The sequence below is a fragment of the Dipodomys merriami genome, unplaced genomic scaffold, assembly GCF_024711535.1.
Source record: "Dipodomys merriami isolate MVZ:Mamm:240054 unplaced genomic scaffold, mDipMer1.0.p SCAF_8, whole genome shotgun sequence".
Classification (NCBI taxonomy): domain Eukaryota; kingdom Metazoa; phylum Chordata; class Mammalia; order Rodentia; family Heteromyidae; genus Dipodomys; species Dipodomys merriami.
In genome coordinates, this window is record NW_027206401.1 from 6,227,283 (window position 1) to 6,243,460 (window position 16,178).

The window sequence follows — 16,178 nt, forward strand, 5'->3', positions numbered from 1 at the left end:
GGGGCACAGGAATGGAGAGACAAAGGGTAGGCAATGCTCCATGTACATAGGTGAAAATGAAGCCAGGTAAATCGAGGGGATGGCTAGAGTTGGGAGAGATGGGGAAAAAGACAAAAGCGCTGACCCTGATCAAGATGTGTTGTACTCACAAACTGACGCCACTTTGTACAACTAAAGGTAATTTTTTAAAATTTTAAGCCAGTTACCAATGGCTCACACCTATAATCCTAGCTACTCAGGAGGCTGAGGTCTGAGGATCACGGTTCAAAGCCATTCCAGTCAGGAAAGTCCTAAAGACTCTTATCTATAATTAACCAAAACAATATCAGGAAGAGGAGTTGTGGCTCAAGTAGTAGAGCACTGGCCTTGAACAAAAAACCCAAACGAGAATGTAAGGGCCTTGAGTTCAAGCCCCAGGGCTGGCACACACACACACACACACACACACACACACACACACACACACACACACGCACGTGCACACATGTAAAAAAAAAATTACTAGAGTTTTTCCAGTGCTGCAACCATAAGCCCTTGTACTGAGACCGAAAGTCAGTGGTTTCATCTTTGGGGATTCCCACCTGACATGATTCAGATACTTAGTCATTTGACCCTTGCTTGCAACAAGCCAAGCCAACTCTTGAGCCATGCTGTTTCCGGTGTTAGGCTGAGACTCAGAGGCAGCCCAGGCTCATTTCTGTCATTTCCATTTGCTCAGAAACCATTTCTCAAAAGCCATTCTCCTCCAGTGGAGCCTGCGCTGTCCCTGTACAGAGGCCTATTTGCTGGCTGGCACCAGCCGCTGCTAGGCAGAGCCGTGGAGAAGCATACAGGCGTCTGCACTTACAGGATGTGGAAGAGCCTTGTTGAACCCGGACCCTGTGCCCAGCTGGGTTGGAAGGACTCAGCTCAGGAATAGGTGCCCAGCAAGTACCTTCAAGGTCTCCTCAAAGGTTGGGTCTGTGGTATTCTTTTGGACTCCAGTCTTGCGTTTCCCCCGGGAAGATCTGTCAGGCAGTAGATAGGTTTTCACATACCTAGGGGGCAGATGCAGGAGGACAAACTCAGAGCTCAGCATGGGGTTGAGGGGGCAAAATGCACGCATCAGCGTTTTCTGCACTCTGCTTCCCGCTGGGCCCAGCAACGCTTGTGCTGGTGGGCGGCTTCTGCTTCACACAGCTCTGCCAGAGGCTGGCTATGTGACCTTCCAGAATATTTCTGCCTCTCCTGCCCTTTGATGAAAACGAGGGAACAGAGTCCTGTCTGCCGGAATGGCGGGGCCAAGGACCCAGCTCCCTTCTCCCTCCTCCACTGATCACTGCCCTCAGCACCCCAAAATAACGAGGACATGGAAAGCTCAGGGAGCCTCAGAATCGACCCCTCCTGACTTCGGAGGGTCCTGAGTTTTGCTGCTGTTCTGTTTTGTTTCAGGACTTTCACTTTAGCCTCAAGTCTTTTTTTTTTGCTTTATGTTTTTTCTCTCTCTCTCCCTATCATAGAGTTTTACATTTCTGGCTAGGCCAGGCTAGACCGCGATCCTCCAGTCTATGCTTACCACATAACTGGTGGGGCATGCACCACATCCAAGCCTTATACTGGTTGAGATGAGGTCTCCCAAAATTTTTCCCCTGGCTGGTCTTACACTGTGACCCTCCCTGAGCTCCTCTCCCAAGTAGCTGAGATTACAGGAGTCAGCCATCACATCTGACAGCCTCTTAGTTTTGAACTTTCATGTAAATAAAATCATTCATATGTATTCTTCTATTACTTGCTTTTTTTCCTAAATATAATACTGAAAGTCATTCACAATGCTGTGGGTAGCTTCATTGATTTATAATCCTGTATATTATTCTACTACATGAGTATCACAATTTATTATCTTCCCTTTTTGCCTTTTTTTTTTTGCTTTTTGCCTTTTAGGTGTTAAGTTTTTGCAATTACAAGCAACTCTGTTTATGATGACTATCCTACATTCTAGTTGTAGCTGAGCAAGAGTTTCTCCAGGCATAAAACCAAGAATGAGAGGGTATGTGCTTGTTATGTAATGTACAGAGCCAGAGAACCTGAACTCAGGACCTTGCACATACTATGTAAGTATGTGACCACTAAGCTACACCCCCAAGCAGTACATGCCCTTTCAACTCTGCTAGATCATGCTAAGTGACTAATATAGTATGAGACTACTCAAGTTTTCTATTTCATCTCATATCAGCTCAGTTAATTTATGCTTTTTTAAAAAAGTATCCACATAGAACTGGAGTTGTGGCAGAATGTCAGCTATGAGTGAAAAAGGGTCTAGGAGCAAAGAAAGCTGATTCGAGCAACAACCACCATTGCTCTTTAGCTTGGCAATGAAAAAAGAAAGGTAATGATGAGGTCCTTGCCTTAAAGCTATATGCAGAATATTCAATGCCAGTTCTGATTTGAAAGGAGCTAATTGTTTGTTTGCTTACTTGTGGCACTGGGGCTTTGAACTCATGGCCTCCCCTTAACAGGCAGATATTCCATAACTTTAGCCATTCTCCCAGTCGAGAGTGGGGGAGGGAAGGGGGAAGGGGGAAAGGGGGGAACTCTCTTAGGAGAAACTAGAGAATGTATTCGCCACCTTCTGATGGCACTGGAGTTCCATAGACACACAAAAGAGGCTGTCGTGTTAGTTTATTTTCCCTGTTTTGAAATGCAAGCTTTAACGGCGGAGCCTTGCAGTGCTCAGCACATAGTCTAACTCTGGGGGGAAAGAAGAATGTTCACAAATATGCTACTGTCAAATTCTCTATAAGAAAAGTCATCATAAATGATTAAAACTAAGGAATAGCTGGGATGGATAGCCAATGAAGAACTTTTTCAAATCTATTTAAAATAAGTGCTTTGGGGCTGGGAAGGTGGCTCAGTGGTAGAGCGATTGCTTTGCATGCCTGAGGCCCTGGGTTCGATTCCTCAGCAACACATAAGCAAAAAGAAAAAAGCCAGAAGTGGTGCTGTGGCTCAAGTGGTAGAGCACTAGCCTTGAGCTGAAGAGCTGAGGGACAGCACCCAGGCCCAGAGTTCAGGCCCCATGACTGGACCCCCCCCAAAAAGGGGAATATAAATATAAAATGTGTGGTTGGGTATTCATGGTTCATGCTTGTAATCCTAGTTACTCGGGAGGCTATGATCAGAGGACCACAGTTCAAAGCCAGCCTGAGAAGGAAAGTCTACGACATTCTTATCTCCAATAAACTACTCAGAAAAAGCTGGAAGTGGCACTGTGGCTCAATAGTAGAGTGCTAGTATTAAACAAAAGAAGTTCAGGGACAGTGTCCAGACTCTGAGTTCAAGCCTCAGAGCAAGCACACACACATACACACACACACACACACACACACACACACACACACACACACACACACACACACACACACACACACACACACACACACGGTGCACATCTCTGTTAGTGATCAGGGAAATGGATATTTAAATACTATTTAAATAGTGATGATATTTCATATCAGTTGGGGAACTATTTAGTCTATGAATTATATATGAGGCAAGATTTTAATGTTATTATTCCTTTATTTTTTTAATTTTATTTTGTTGGTCATAGGGCTTGAACTCTGGGCCTGGGTCAGCTCTTCAGCTCAAGGCGAGCACTCTACCACTTGAGCCACGGCACCACTTCCAGCTTTTTCTGTTTATGTGGTGCTGAGGAATTGAACCCAGGGCTTCAAGCTTGGGAGGCAAGCACTCTACCACTGAGCCACCTTCCCAGCCCTAATGTTGTTTATCCTGTATGGAAGTCTTTCAACTTTCCAACACCATTTATTGAAGCCTACCTTTCCCACCGGCACCCCTACCCCACCCCCGAGTACTGGCTAGTAATAGCCCCTTGATAGATTAAATGTTTATGTTCCACTAAAATTCACAAGTTGAAACTAAAGCCCCAGTGTGAGGGTCTTTGGCGGGAGCTCTGGGGGTGATTCGGCCTGAGTTCAGCCTTCAGGAATGGGATGAGTCATTGGAAAGCAGCCCCGCACTTTCTTCCATGTGATGACAGAAACCAATGGGCATCCGGAAACCAGGAGCTAGCCCTCAACAAACACCAAACCTGCCAGCACCTCCCATATGCCAGCACCCACAACTGCGAGAAATAAATCTCTGTAATTTAAACCCACAGACTTACATTACAGTGACCAAATGGTCTAAGATAACCCTTGACCAATCAGCTCCCATAAATACTAAGCTCTAGCTGGGCTGCTGATTCCGTTCTGTCTCCCAGTGTGTGGAGAGCACAGTGTGTGAATGACCACTGCTTTACTGATACTTCCTTAAAGCAAGTCTTTTCCATTTTTATTCTTTTATGATCATCTTAGATATTCTTGGACTTTCCCTTTTCCATATAAAACTTGAGAAATCTGTACATAGATCATCTTGTACTAAAACTTTTTGAAAAGAGACAAAACTTACGGATTGCATTTTCTCTTCTTTTCCTCCCCATACGCAAGATTCTTGCAGGTCCTGATGCATATTTCTAAAGAATGGGTTTTAAAGCAATAACGCACGGCAAATTCTATTTCTCCAGTGACATTAACATTGTCAAAATTACCCATCTCCGTGCAAGTGCTGTTGATGCTAATTAAGCTTCCCTAGAACCAAAATGACAGATATAATAATTATTACTTCACAGTACATTTTTTGGCAGTTCTGATTTCAAGGTATCAAATATATCATAGTTCACACAGAGCATGTGTCCTCCCCGTAACGCACCAGCTTGTGCTTTGCCAAAGTAAGGGGCCACCTGTTCTAACTTAAAGAGATGAGGTCTCCTGAGAAGACCTGCCTTGCCACGTGAGGGTCATGGCCTAGCAACAAAGGCTGTCCAAGCCCACTTGTTCACACGAATCACTGGCGATGGGTCAAACTATCCTGTGCAGTTCTACAAAACCTGCGTCAGGACCAGACTGCATCCCTGTCAGGACACGAGGCCCGCACCAGGTGTGGAGCCACTGGCCGACACTGGAAATCACACAGACCTCAATTCCCATGCCAGCTCATTAGCTGTGTCAAAGTCTTACTGGGAAAAGTAATCCTTGTCCCTCAGGGTGGTGACAAGGACAGCGTGAGGCTTGTGATGTGTGCAGAGGTCACACTAAATGGTGTTTCAATTTTTATGGGTACCTAAAAATAAAACAATGAAACTGCCATCATAAACTGAGGCCCTTCGAGCTTCGAGGATGGGTGGAGATGAGTAATACCAGATGTCTGTGCCTGAAGGATAAAATAAACCACCTTATCACTATTAAATTTGCTCTCACAACTGATACCATTTGCATGAGATCAATCTCAGTGCTGATTTTACAGAACAGAGAAGCCTAATTGGTTTCAAATTCCTAACTAGATCTGCCACACTACAAAACACCAAGGGAAGAAACTGAGAAAGTCTCTGGCCAAGTTTCAGAACTGCTAAAGAGAGAAAGAGAGAGAGAGGCAGAGAGAGAGAGAGAGGCAGAGAGAATGAGCGAGAGAAAGAGAGGGGGGGAGGGAGAGAGAGAGAAGAGGTAGAGAAAGAGAGAGGCAGAGAGAGAGGCAAAACCAGACCAACAACTCCTCAGAAATTCTAGAACCTGAATGCAGCCAGCCACCCCACACCCAGTTAACTGCTGGTTCTGAAAATTGTCATCTGCCAATGACATATGACTGCTTTAAACATGTGTACACAGTGAAAACCACACAGGATGCTGAGACAGCATGAATGAGGAAGGTAGGCACGTGATTGGCAGAAGTAAGCTGTGGGGGCGGGGAGGGGAGGATAATGAGGGGGATGAATGGAGATCCGAAGAATTCCCATCATTAAAACAGCACTCAGCCAGGCACAACTACTCAGGAGATCTGAGAAACTCTGACCTGACAGACAAATCCATGAGACATTTTATCTCCAATTAAATTGTAAAAAGCAGGAAGTGGAGGTATGATTCAAGAGGTTGACCAAAAAAGCAGAGCAAAACAACACAAAGCACTCATCGTGGGACTTCACATTGAACTGTATACTACCAACTTCTCTGCCAAGAATAAGTTGAAAGTTGAATTAAACAGCCAAAGTGTTCCAAGACATTGTGGAGCTACCAAGACAACCAGAATGCAAGGGTCCAAGATGCTAACGAGAAGAAAAGCCATCGAGGTCCTTCTGGTGCTCTGAGCACCTTCTCCCACAGGCATTTGTGCAAGGAGCCAGCAGGCAAGTCCACAAGACTTTTCATTCCAATTAAGTGCACACTCACGCACGCACGCACGCACGCATGCACAGGTACACGCGTGTGCACGCGCGTGCACACATACACACACACACTCACACACCAGAACTGGTAGAGAACTAGGAACAGTACCTCAATGCTGAGTTCAAGCTTCAGGACCACCACAAATAAATAAATAAATATTGAAGTTGCTGAAATGAAGAACTCTACAAATTAATTTAGGATCATACACAGCTGATTTGAACACTGGAAGATAAGTCAATAGAAAATACCTAGAGTGAAGCTGGGCACTGGTGGCTCACACCTATAATCCTAGGTACTAAGGAAGCTGAGATCTGAGGATCAGGGTTCAAAGCCAGCCTGGGCAGGAAAGTCCGTGAGATTCTTACCTTCAATAAACCACCAGACAACCAGAAGTGACACTGTGGCTGAAGTGGTAGAGCATTCTTCTCGAGCTGAAGAGCTAAAGAGCTAAGGGACAATGTCCAGGCCCAGAGTTCAAGCCCCACGACTGACACCCTCCCCCCCCAAAAAACCGTAGAGTGAAAAGAAAATATACAGAAAATATCTAAGTGAGAAAACAAGGTGAATAGAAAAGTGTAAAAAATATACTGTACATAAAGAAAAAGTATAACATACATTTGAAAAATCATAAAGAATAAAAATGGGGCAGTAATGTATTTAAAGAGATCAGAGCTAAGAATTTTGCAAAAACTAACAATGACAATAAACCACAGGTTGAAGAGTGAAAAATGTTTTTATAACATGGAATGACACATAGGCCATCAGAGTAAAATTATAGAAAATCAAAGGCAGGGGCTGGGAAGGTGGCTCAGTGGTAGAGTGCTTGCCTTGCATGAGGCCCTGGGTTCAATTCCTCAGCACCATGTAAGCAAAAAGAAAAAAAGCCGGAAGTGGTTCAAAAGCTGGAAGTGTAGCTCAAGTGATAGAGCGCTAGCTTTGAGCTGAAGAGCTGAGGGACAGCGCCCAGGCCCAGAGTTCAGGCCCCACGACCGGAACCCCCCCCAAAAATATATCAAAGGCAGAGAAATATTAATGGCAGAGTGGGGGGAAGATACATTACCTTTGACAGAAGAAGACATACTACCTACTGCTCAAGAGAAGCAAAAACCAGAAAGATCTGACAAATCCCAAAGCAATCACTGGAAGAGGGAATGGAGGCTGACCACAGATCAGGAAAAAAAATAGGTAACACGAAAAGCAGAAAGCAAGTAGGTAAGACAGATCTAACCCAAAATATATCAGTAATTACTTTAAAAATACAAGTATTTCATAATGATAAAGGAGTCAACCCACTTGAAAGCATGAACAAAGCATAAATATAGGAAAAACTGACAAAGGGGAAATAGTCATTTTTATATACTATTCTTATAAGTAAAACAGATAAATTTGTTAGTAAAGGTATAATTGACTTTAAATAATACAACACACCTGACTTCATGCTCATTATAAAATATTCCTCACAGCAAATGAAGACTTATAGGTTCTCTAACAAAAAAAAAAAATTGCCACAAGGACATAAAACAAGCCTCATAGGGTTGTTACATGGATTTAAACAATAATGTAGATGAAATTCTGAACACATTGCCTACCTGACCCAGAAGCATTTTAAGGAGGTAACTACTATCGGTTTGTTTGTTTTTCTTGTTTGTTTGTTCATTTCGCCAGTCCTGGGCTTGACCCCAGGGCCTCAGCCCTGTCCCTGAGCTTCTTTCACTCAAGGCTAGCGCTCTACCACTTTGAGTCACAACACCATTTTCGGCTTTTTCTGAGTAGTTAATGGGAGATAAGAGTTTCATGGACTTTCCTGCCTGAGCTGACTTCGAACCACAATCCTCAGAGCTCAGCCTGCTGAGTAGAGAAGATTTATAGGTGTTAGCCACCAGCTCCTGGCCACTATTATCATTATTAATAGTATTCGTATTGATGATAGCATGTATGTACATGATGGTACTTGAGTTCCACAAACTGTGAAAATGAGAGGCTAACTTTGTTACTACCCCCACTGACAGATAAGGAAACTAGAACTCAGTGGGTTAAGTCACTTGGCTGAAGTTACCATCCAAGACTTGTGACTTAATAACATTGACCCTCTAGGTACAAGGAAGCTCAATCCTTCATGCCATCATCTCTACATAATTTTAAATCAAGATACTTTAAGTGCTCATTTATTAACTCCATAAACATTTCTAGAAGACTTCCTAGGAACCAGACACTGAGCAAGGTGTTGGAGGAAACATGGAAAGCAGAAACTCCCAGTCCCTAATCTCCTGGAGTTCAGTGTAATGGGCAAGATGGATCTTGCTAGACAAAGATCCAGCTAGAGAAGTAGGGACAAAAACAAAGGCAACCTTGAAAGTAGGAAGAAAAAGAGTAGATTCTGAAGGGAGGAGAGGTCAGCAGTGTTGGATGCTGGGAAAAGGTCAGGTGAAAGGAGGTCAAAAGTCATGACTGGACTCTGTGATGAGAAGGTCGCTGGTGGAGGGTGAAGGGGTGAGACCCCATCAGCAGGGTGGGCTGATATATGAATGGAAGAAAAAACAAAGGTATGACAAGTGACAAAGGACTCTGGAAAGTTTGGCCAAGGAAGGAAGGGGAAAAAAGGTAGCTGGGGAAGAATGGGTATTGAGTGAGGTTGTTATAAACATGGAACTACCCTATGACCCAGCAATTCCACTCCTGGACAGTTATCCAAAATATTAGAAATCAGGATACAATAAAGCCACCAGTACAACCATGTTCATTGCAGTACTATTCATCACAGTCAGGCTATGGGATCAGCCTCGATGCCCCTCTGTGGATAAATGGATCTAGAAAATGTGGTATGTATACACAATGGAATTTTTATTCATCCATTAGAAATGATATTGTACCATTTGTAAAGAAATGGAAAGACCTGGAAAAGTTATGTTAGGTGAAGTAGGCCCAGAGAGATAAAGAATATGTGTTCTCCCTTGTGTGGAAGCTGGATTTACCCTGTCAACTTATAAGTAAGTGTGTTGAGTTCTTATGTGTGGGAGCCAGATTTACCCTATTAACTTATAAGTAAGTGTGTTGAGAGGTATGCAAACATTTACAAGTGTATTAACTGACATACAGTGGATTAAAGAGATCTCAAATAATGAAATTCCTTAGGCAAAATCAAAGTTCAGCAAAATAAAACACCAGGAAATGGGCATTTGAAAGGGGGTGAGGTGAGATCAAGGGGAAAGAGATGGACAAATGAAGAGAAGAGCTGGGGCAGGGTGATGCAGTCAAGAATCCAATGTGCGCCGGGCGCTGATGGCTCACGCCTGTAATCCTAGCTACTCAGGAGGCTGAGATCTGAGGATCAAGGTTCAAAGCCAGCCCGGGCAGGAGAGACCGTGAGACTCCTATCTCCAATAAACCACCAGAAAACCGGAAGTGGTGCTGTAGCTCAAGTGGTAGAGCACTCGCCTTGAGCTGAAGAGCTGAGGGACAGTGCCCAGGCCCAGAGTTCAAGCCCCACGACCAACAAAAAAAAAAAAAAAAAAAAAAAAAGAATCCAATGTGGATTACCAGTGGCTCACGCCTGTAATCTTAGCTACTCAGGAGGCTGAGATCTGAGGATCACGGTTCAAAGCCAGCCTGGGCAGGAAACTCCATGAGACTCTTATCTCCAGTTAACCACCAGAAAACCGGAAATGGCACTGTGGCTCAAGTGGTATAGCATTTGCCTTGAGCTGAAGAGCTTAGTGGGTCAGCGCCCAGGCCCAGAGTTCAAGATCCACAACCAACAACAACAACAAAAAAGAATCCAATGTATATCCTACAAAATTAAGAAGAGGGAAGGAAGGGGTGGGGATGGGATGGATGAAAAGATAATTGTATTCATAAACTGCTTTGGCAACTCCTTTGTACAACTACTTAAAGCTAATTATAACAAGAGAGACTTTCACGTGTTTGAGGCCAGTGAGAAGGATTCAGCTGAGTAAAGGCTGAATATATGAGAAGCGAGAGGAAAGGCAAGAGAATAAGGCACCAAGAGAGCAAGCGAGGACAGGATCCAATGCTCAGAAAGGAAAGTGGATGGGAACAAAGGTGGAGGGAGAGGTGAAAGGGCGGAGATGAGGCAGGTCGGGAGAGGCTGACCCAGTGGAGGTGATGCCCCTGGGAACCCTGGGAGCCCTGAGCCTGCGGAGACCACCGCCCTCCCCTTCCTCAACACCCTGGGGAAGTGGGATGAGCCCCCATGACCCTAGAGCAGACCCACACAGGGGCAGGGGACCCTCCCCATGTGGTGAGGTGGGCAGTGACCCAACCAGATGCCCGAACCTGAGACCCCTCCCAAAAGTGGGGGACCCCTCCCGTAAGCACTCTAAGTGGGCCCCGCTTCTCACTCTCTTACACTGAAGAGTCTGCAGATTCTCTTCCTCCTTTTCCTCCTCTTCCTCCCCCTCTTCTTCTTTCTTCTCCTCCTCTTCTCTTTCCCCTCCTCCTTTCTTCCTCCTCCTCTTCACCCTCCTGTTCTCCCTTCTCTTCCCCTCCCCCAGGCATGTGGACAAGCCCTCAGGTGGCGTGAGCGGCCCTCCCCGCTTGGAGAGCTGCTTGGGAGCCTGTACCACTCACCAGTAGCTGAGAGGCTTTCTTCCCTCACTTCCCCTGTCTCCTTCCACGTTCAAAGAAGCTTTGCCTCTGCTCCCACTTGCCCTGCCTGGGAATTCTACATGTGGAGGGACAAAAGGGCCCCACACTCTTAGACAGCATCAAGGTCGATTTTGGAATTAGGAAGATAAGGAATTCCAACCTGCCATTTTCCCTTTCTCTCCGGCTCCCTTTGCTGGCTGCAGTAAGAAAGGAGAGTTCCTTGTGGACGAGGGGCGTTTGCAAAGGCTGGAGAAGCTGTGGGCTGGTGACGGAGAAGGACAGACCTGAGCCCCAGCATGGGGATGGCAGGGCTGAGGATCAGGCTGTGCGCCTGGCTCCTGGGAGCACAGTGGTTGGGAGAGGGGTGCAGGTACACAGCCGGGCTCATCTGGGTTGACTCCCAGAATCCCAGAGCTTCCAGGAAGCGCTGCCGTGACAAACAGAGGTCAGGCCAGCCCGAAACACACCCAGCGGCATCACCAGTCAGCGGCTGAGCTGGAAGGGGCCTCTGCTCCGACTCTTCCGGCCGTGCCTTTGGGCTCTGCTAAGTCAGTGGTTCGGGGCGGTGGGAGAGGAAGGGCTCTGCCCTCGGAGGACAGGAGGAGAGCGGGGCTCACTCCTGTCAACTGCCTTCCTCCTGAGGTAACTCCTAATTCTCCCAGCAGGATCTTGGAGCACACTGAAAATACGGAGCCGACCCAGAGTCCGGCCTTGAAGAACAGCCCTGAACTCAGCCTGGCTGCCTTCTGTGAGCCAGGGGCTCCCTGGGTTTGAAGGAAAGTCAAACCCAGGCAAAAGCAGCCCCCGGGCAGGTTGGGTTCTGCTTGACCGTGAGCTGAAGGCTGCAAGGTCATTTCCTTTAAACACACGCAAAGCCCCATGCCTCCTCCCATGTCACAAAAGCAGAAAACTGGGAGCTAACTGGAACCACAACTATTCTTCCAAATAATAATGGTGACAAATGGAGAGAGGAAAGGTGGGAAAATGCAGTCATTATATTCAATGTACATAGGTGAAAATAAAGCCATGTGACTTGAAGGTATGGTTAGGGCTGGGAAAAATAGGGAAGAATGATGGAGTAGTAACGTGGAGCAAGATGCATTGTACTTACAAACTTGTGTGTTGAATTAAAACTCCTTGATACGACTATTTAAAGGAATTTTTAAAAATAACAATAAGCCAGGCGCCAATGGCTCATGCCTGTAGTCCCAGCTACTCAGGAGGCTGAGAGCTGAGGATCACAGTTCAAAGCCAGCCCAGGCCTCTCAACCAAGTTTTATGTTTCTGGTTTGGCTAGTTTTGCTCTGAATGCTGGGAGTGAGACGCAGGGCTCTGGATTCGAGGCTGATGCCCTAACGCTGAGCTGTACCCCCAGCCCATCTGATATCCTCACAGCCACACGACCCATGTCAGGACTATTAGGACAAGACTCACGTGTCTCAAGCCTCCAGAAAATAAAGTGTTGGGTGTTGGACTCGAGGGAGGAGTCTCCTGCTTCAAAACAGGGCTGGTCGAGTGTTTCAAATCTTCTTGATGGAAAGGTTTCAGAATAGCTGGTGCACTGGCCTTCTGCAGAGGAAAGAGCAGAATTTCTATTACAGTCTACTTCCCCATCTGACTTCGCTCCAATATGGCAACTCTAGCTGGGCGCTGGTGGCTCACGCCTGTCATCCTAGCTACTCAGGAGGCTGAGAGCTGAGGATCACAGTTCAAAGCCAGCCCGGGCAGGAAAGTCTGTGAGACTCTTATCTCCAATAAACCACTAGAAAACCGGAAGTGGCGCTGTGGCTCAAGTGGTAGAGTGCTCACCTTGAGCTGAAGAGCTGAGGGACAACGCCCAGAGTTCAAGGCCCACAACTGGCAAAAAAAAAAAAAAAAAAAAAAAAAAAGGCGACTCCAGCAGGCACTGACATGTAGAAAGGGCGATGTGGACCCACACACCCCCAGGGCTTGGAGGCAGACATCAACCAAACTTAGGGATATTCAAGAACATGATGGGTTAGATTAATTATCTATTCATAAAAGGCTTAATGATCATATTTTAGCCTTCACAATGATAATGCCCATTTCCTCTCAGCTCTAAAATGCTCATAAACACAGGAGGAAAATCAAAATTTGCCTCTAAATTGTATAACAGTACTGGCTAAGAGTCCGCACTGCTGCTGTGTATACCCCTGGGCTTTCCAACTACCGGCCGTGTGGGATGATTTGAACTCAAATTTACATTAATTGAAATAAAATGAAACTCAGCTCCTCAGCTGCACCGACTCATCTCATCGGGTTCTTTCGGGAGCCTGGTGCGTGTCCGGCCGGGCCTGGCTCAGGAGGCGGGCAGAGGACGGAGATGAGACTTGCTACTTACTGCAGGGCGTGTGCACAGGTGCAGAAAGGCTTGGGCTCTCTCACACCTCGCCTAAAGACAGTCTGGTCATCTTGAGTGGAGCCCACGGCTGCTGGGGGCTGCAGAGGTCCTGGCAGCTGACCAGAGTAACCACGACACCTGTCTAGCCTGGCCACTTTGAATTCTCACCCTCTTTTCCATGGGCCTCAGAGTAAGTGACTGCTAAGGTGTTTCTATGAAAGGAAAAGGACATCTACAGAGGAAACAGTCTGGAAGGCTCTGGAAAGACACAAAGGTGGTCAGGGCAGAGGCACAGAGGACTTGGGGTACCCTGGAAGTGACGTTGACGGCCGTGTCTGACTGGCTCCGTCTCTCCGTCTGGCTCACATCTGGCCTGGGGCATGTGGCTAGAAGGTGCTTCTCAGAAGTCACATCGTTCTGGGACTTGGAGAGTTCTAGAAGGCAAATAAGGGAGTGATAGCTGGGAGCTGAGCACGGCTGAGACCAAGGGGAGCCCTCTTCTGAATTCCCCGCCACCCGCGGGCCCCGTGGCTGGCAGGACCAGGTGGCGCAGGCTCAGGAACAAGGAGAAGACAACCACACAGGGCCTTGTGCTTTTAATCAACTTTTTAAACTTCAGGTTAGAGATCTACCCTTTGAGCCACATCTCTACTTCCAGCTTTTTGTGGGTTTAATGGGAAATAAAAGGTCTCATGGATTTTCCTGTTCAGGTTGGCTTTGAACCCTGATCCTCATATCTCATCCTCCTGATAGGATTACGAGTGTGAGCCACCAGAGCCCAGCTAAAGCACCACATCTGGCTGCGAGACCTCAGGGATCCCAAAGGCCCGCGTGCTGAGAGGCTTCTGTGAGGGACGGAGGCTCCAGGCCAGCCCTGTGTCTGCCTGAGACGCCGCCACGCGAAACTCTGTGTGATTGTGAGCTCTGGGGCCTGCCCAGCCTCGCAGCGGGGCTGTGCGCCTCCTCCTACGAATCCCTGACGTGCTTCCCCCAACAGTCACATGGCCCTCCGGAATCTTTGTCTGACAGCAGCTAGAAAGGACTCACATCTGTCTTCAGCCTCCGCCAGGCCTAGACGGGCTGTGATGGGCTCTCGTTTCTGACTCTGGGGAGACAGCGTCCCTGACACATCTGCTCAGGGCCTACTCCAAGGCCTGTGCCCATCTGGCCCCTATTCAAGTTCATAGCTAAAGGACCAGGGAGAACTTTCCTAAGTAATTCTGGTTCTGACATGTAGACGTGTGTCTGGGTACAATCAGGGCAAGAGAAAGAAAGGAACAGGAAGTAAGTTGGCTCGTTAAGAAGCAATGTCACTGGGCACGGGTGGCTCACAGTGGTCATCCTAGACACTCAGGAGGCTGAGATCTGAGGATTGTGGTTCAAAGCCAGCCTGGGCCGGAAAGTCCATGAGATTCTTATGTCCGATTAACCGCCAAAAAGCCAGAAGTAGAGTTGCGGCTCAAGTGGCAGAATGCCAGCCTCGAGTGAAAAAGTTCAGGGACAGCACCCAGGCCCTGCACCAGCAACAGGACGAGCACACAAACACAACACACAAAACAACAATGTCCTCTTCCCTGCTGAGGCCCTCGCTGCTGCCCCTCCTACAAGTGTGGGGCTGCAATCGCCTGTCTTGTCCTCACTGCCCTGGGCGTCAACTGCAGCCAGCCGCGGCCATTCTTGGTCAGCTCTCTCAATCCTGGGAGACCAAGACCTTCCAGCACGAGGATCACGGGTCCTGGAATCGCCTAGGATCCTCTCCGCCAGTGCTCCCCACCCCAGCTTCCCCTGCTCCCACTCCTACGGGGAATCACACAAGAAAATAGAAGACTTACTCAAAACCTGAGGAAACTGAAACTAGCACTAGTGCAGAGCCTCGTGCCCCTCCCGGGCGGCACATGCCGCCCCTGCCTCCAGAGCACAGCTCCCAGGCTTCAGTTGACTTCCCCTGCCTGAGAGGAGACGCCGCTTTGCTTCTGGAGATCTCCAGCCACGTTCCACCCACGGCTGAGCGCTAGCTGTCCACACAGGTACTGGGCAGATGTGCAGAAGAGGCTGCAGGCTATCCCTTAAGTGCACCTTCGCGCACCCCTGTGTGTGTTCAGGGCCCAGGAAGGCAGTGCGCAGTGTGACCCCAGTGTCCCCTGCCTTTCTGACTGATCTCTGGGGCTGAGGGATCTCAGGACGGGGATGACTCCAAGGCACTGGCTCCACAGTATTCGTGCAAGTGGGAAAGTCACATAGTGACTTGGATTGGAGGCGGGGCTGAGCATCTAGGAAGATATAGACAAACCCGGACTGGAAGGCAGGCTGTGGTGGGAAGAGAGCCAGCTGCGCTGCATAAACCTGACATCGGCCACGACCCTGACAGGCACCGCAGGGAGGGCGGGGCGGATGGACGACACTGTGACAGACAGGCCCAAGAAACACAGCCACACCCCCTGCTGAGAGAACGGACAGGCCTCCCTGCTGCTGCTTATCAGAAGAGCGGGGCTTTGATTTCAATTGTCCTCTTCTGACAGGGCTTGAATAGAATACAGATGACTAATTAAAACCAAACCTTGAGATTGTCTCAGAGCCAAACCAGCAATGAGACCATCCTCAGACACCTGCGGGGAAAAGGGTGAGAAACAGAAGCTCAGAGAGGAGAAAGGGGTGCCCAGGATCCCTGGCTGCTTTTTATTATTTATATATCACATTATATGTATATATAGCATATATGTATATATGTATGTTTATATTTCCCCGTAGGGCTTTTATTGATATGATAATTACATAAATGTTACTGATCCATCTTAAAATAGATCTCCCTAGAAAAAATTATATGTATATGCAGAAAAAAATTACACAAAATTAATGCCTAAAGTTCAGATAATTAAGAATATCGCTAAATTAAAACACTATTTTGTTTAGGCTTTGGTAGAGCTGTCACAAGTAACATTATTTTTAGAATAAGACTA

General features: G+C 47.2%; 1 protein-coding gene across 13 annotated transcripts in view; it reads right to left on the reverse strand.

Moving 5' to 3' along the window:
- Sytl3 (synaptotagmin like 3) overlaps nucleotides 1-16,178 on the reverse strand; it is a 60,254-nt gene that overhangs the window by 7,724 nt on the left and 36,352 nt on the right. For 12 of the 13 annotated variants that reach the window (XM_070010419.1, XM_070010420.1, XM_070010416.1 and 9 more), the window contains 4 exons: nucleotides 13,531-13,655; nucleotides 12,294-12,428; nucleotides 4,447-4,625; nucleotides 935-1,037 (listed from right to left, as the gene is read on the reverse strand). In XM_070010419.1, coding sequence (XP_069866520.1) covers nucleotides 935-1,037; nucleotides 4,447-4,625; nucleotides 12,294-12,428; nucleotides 13,531-13,655 — 542 coding nt within the window. The remainder of the gene's footprint in view (nucleotides 1-934; nucleotides 1,038-4,446; nucleotides 4,626-12,293; nucleotides 12,429-13,530; nucleotides 13,656-16,178) is intronic. The other variant, XM_070010421.1, reaches the window with a different exon arrangement.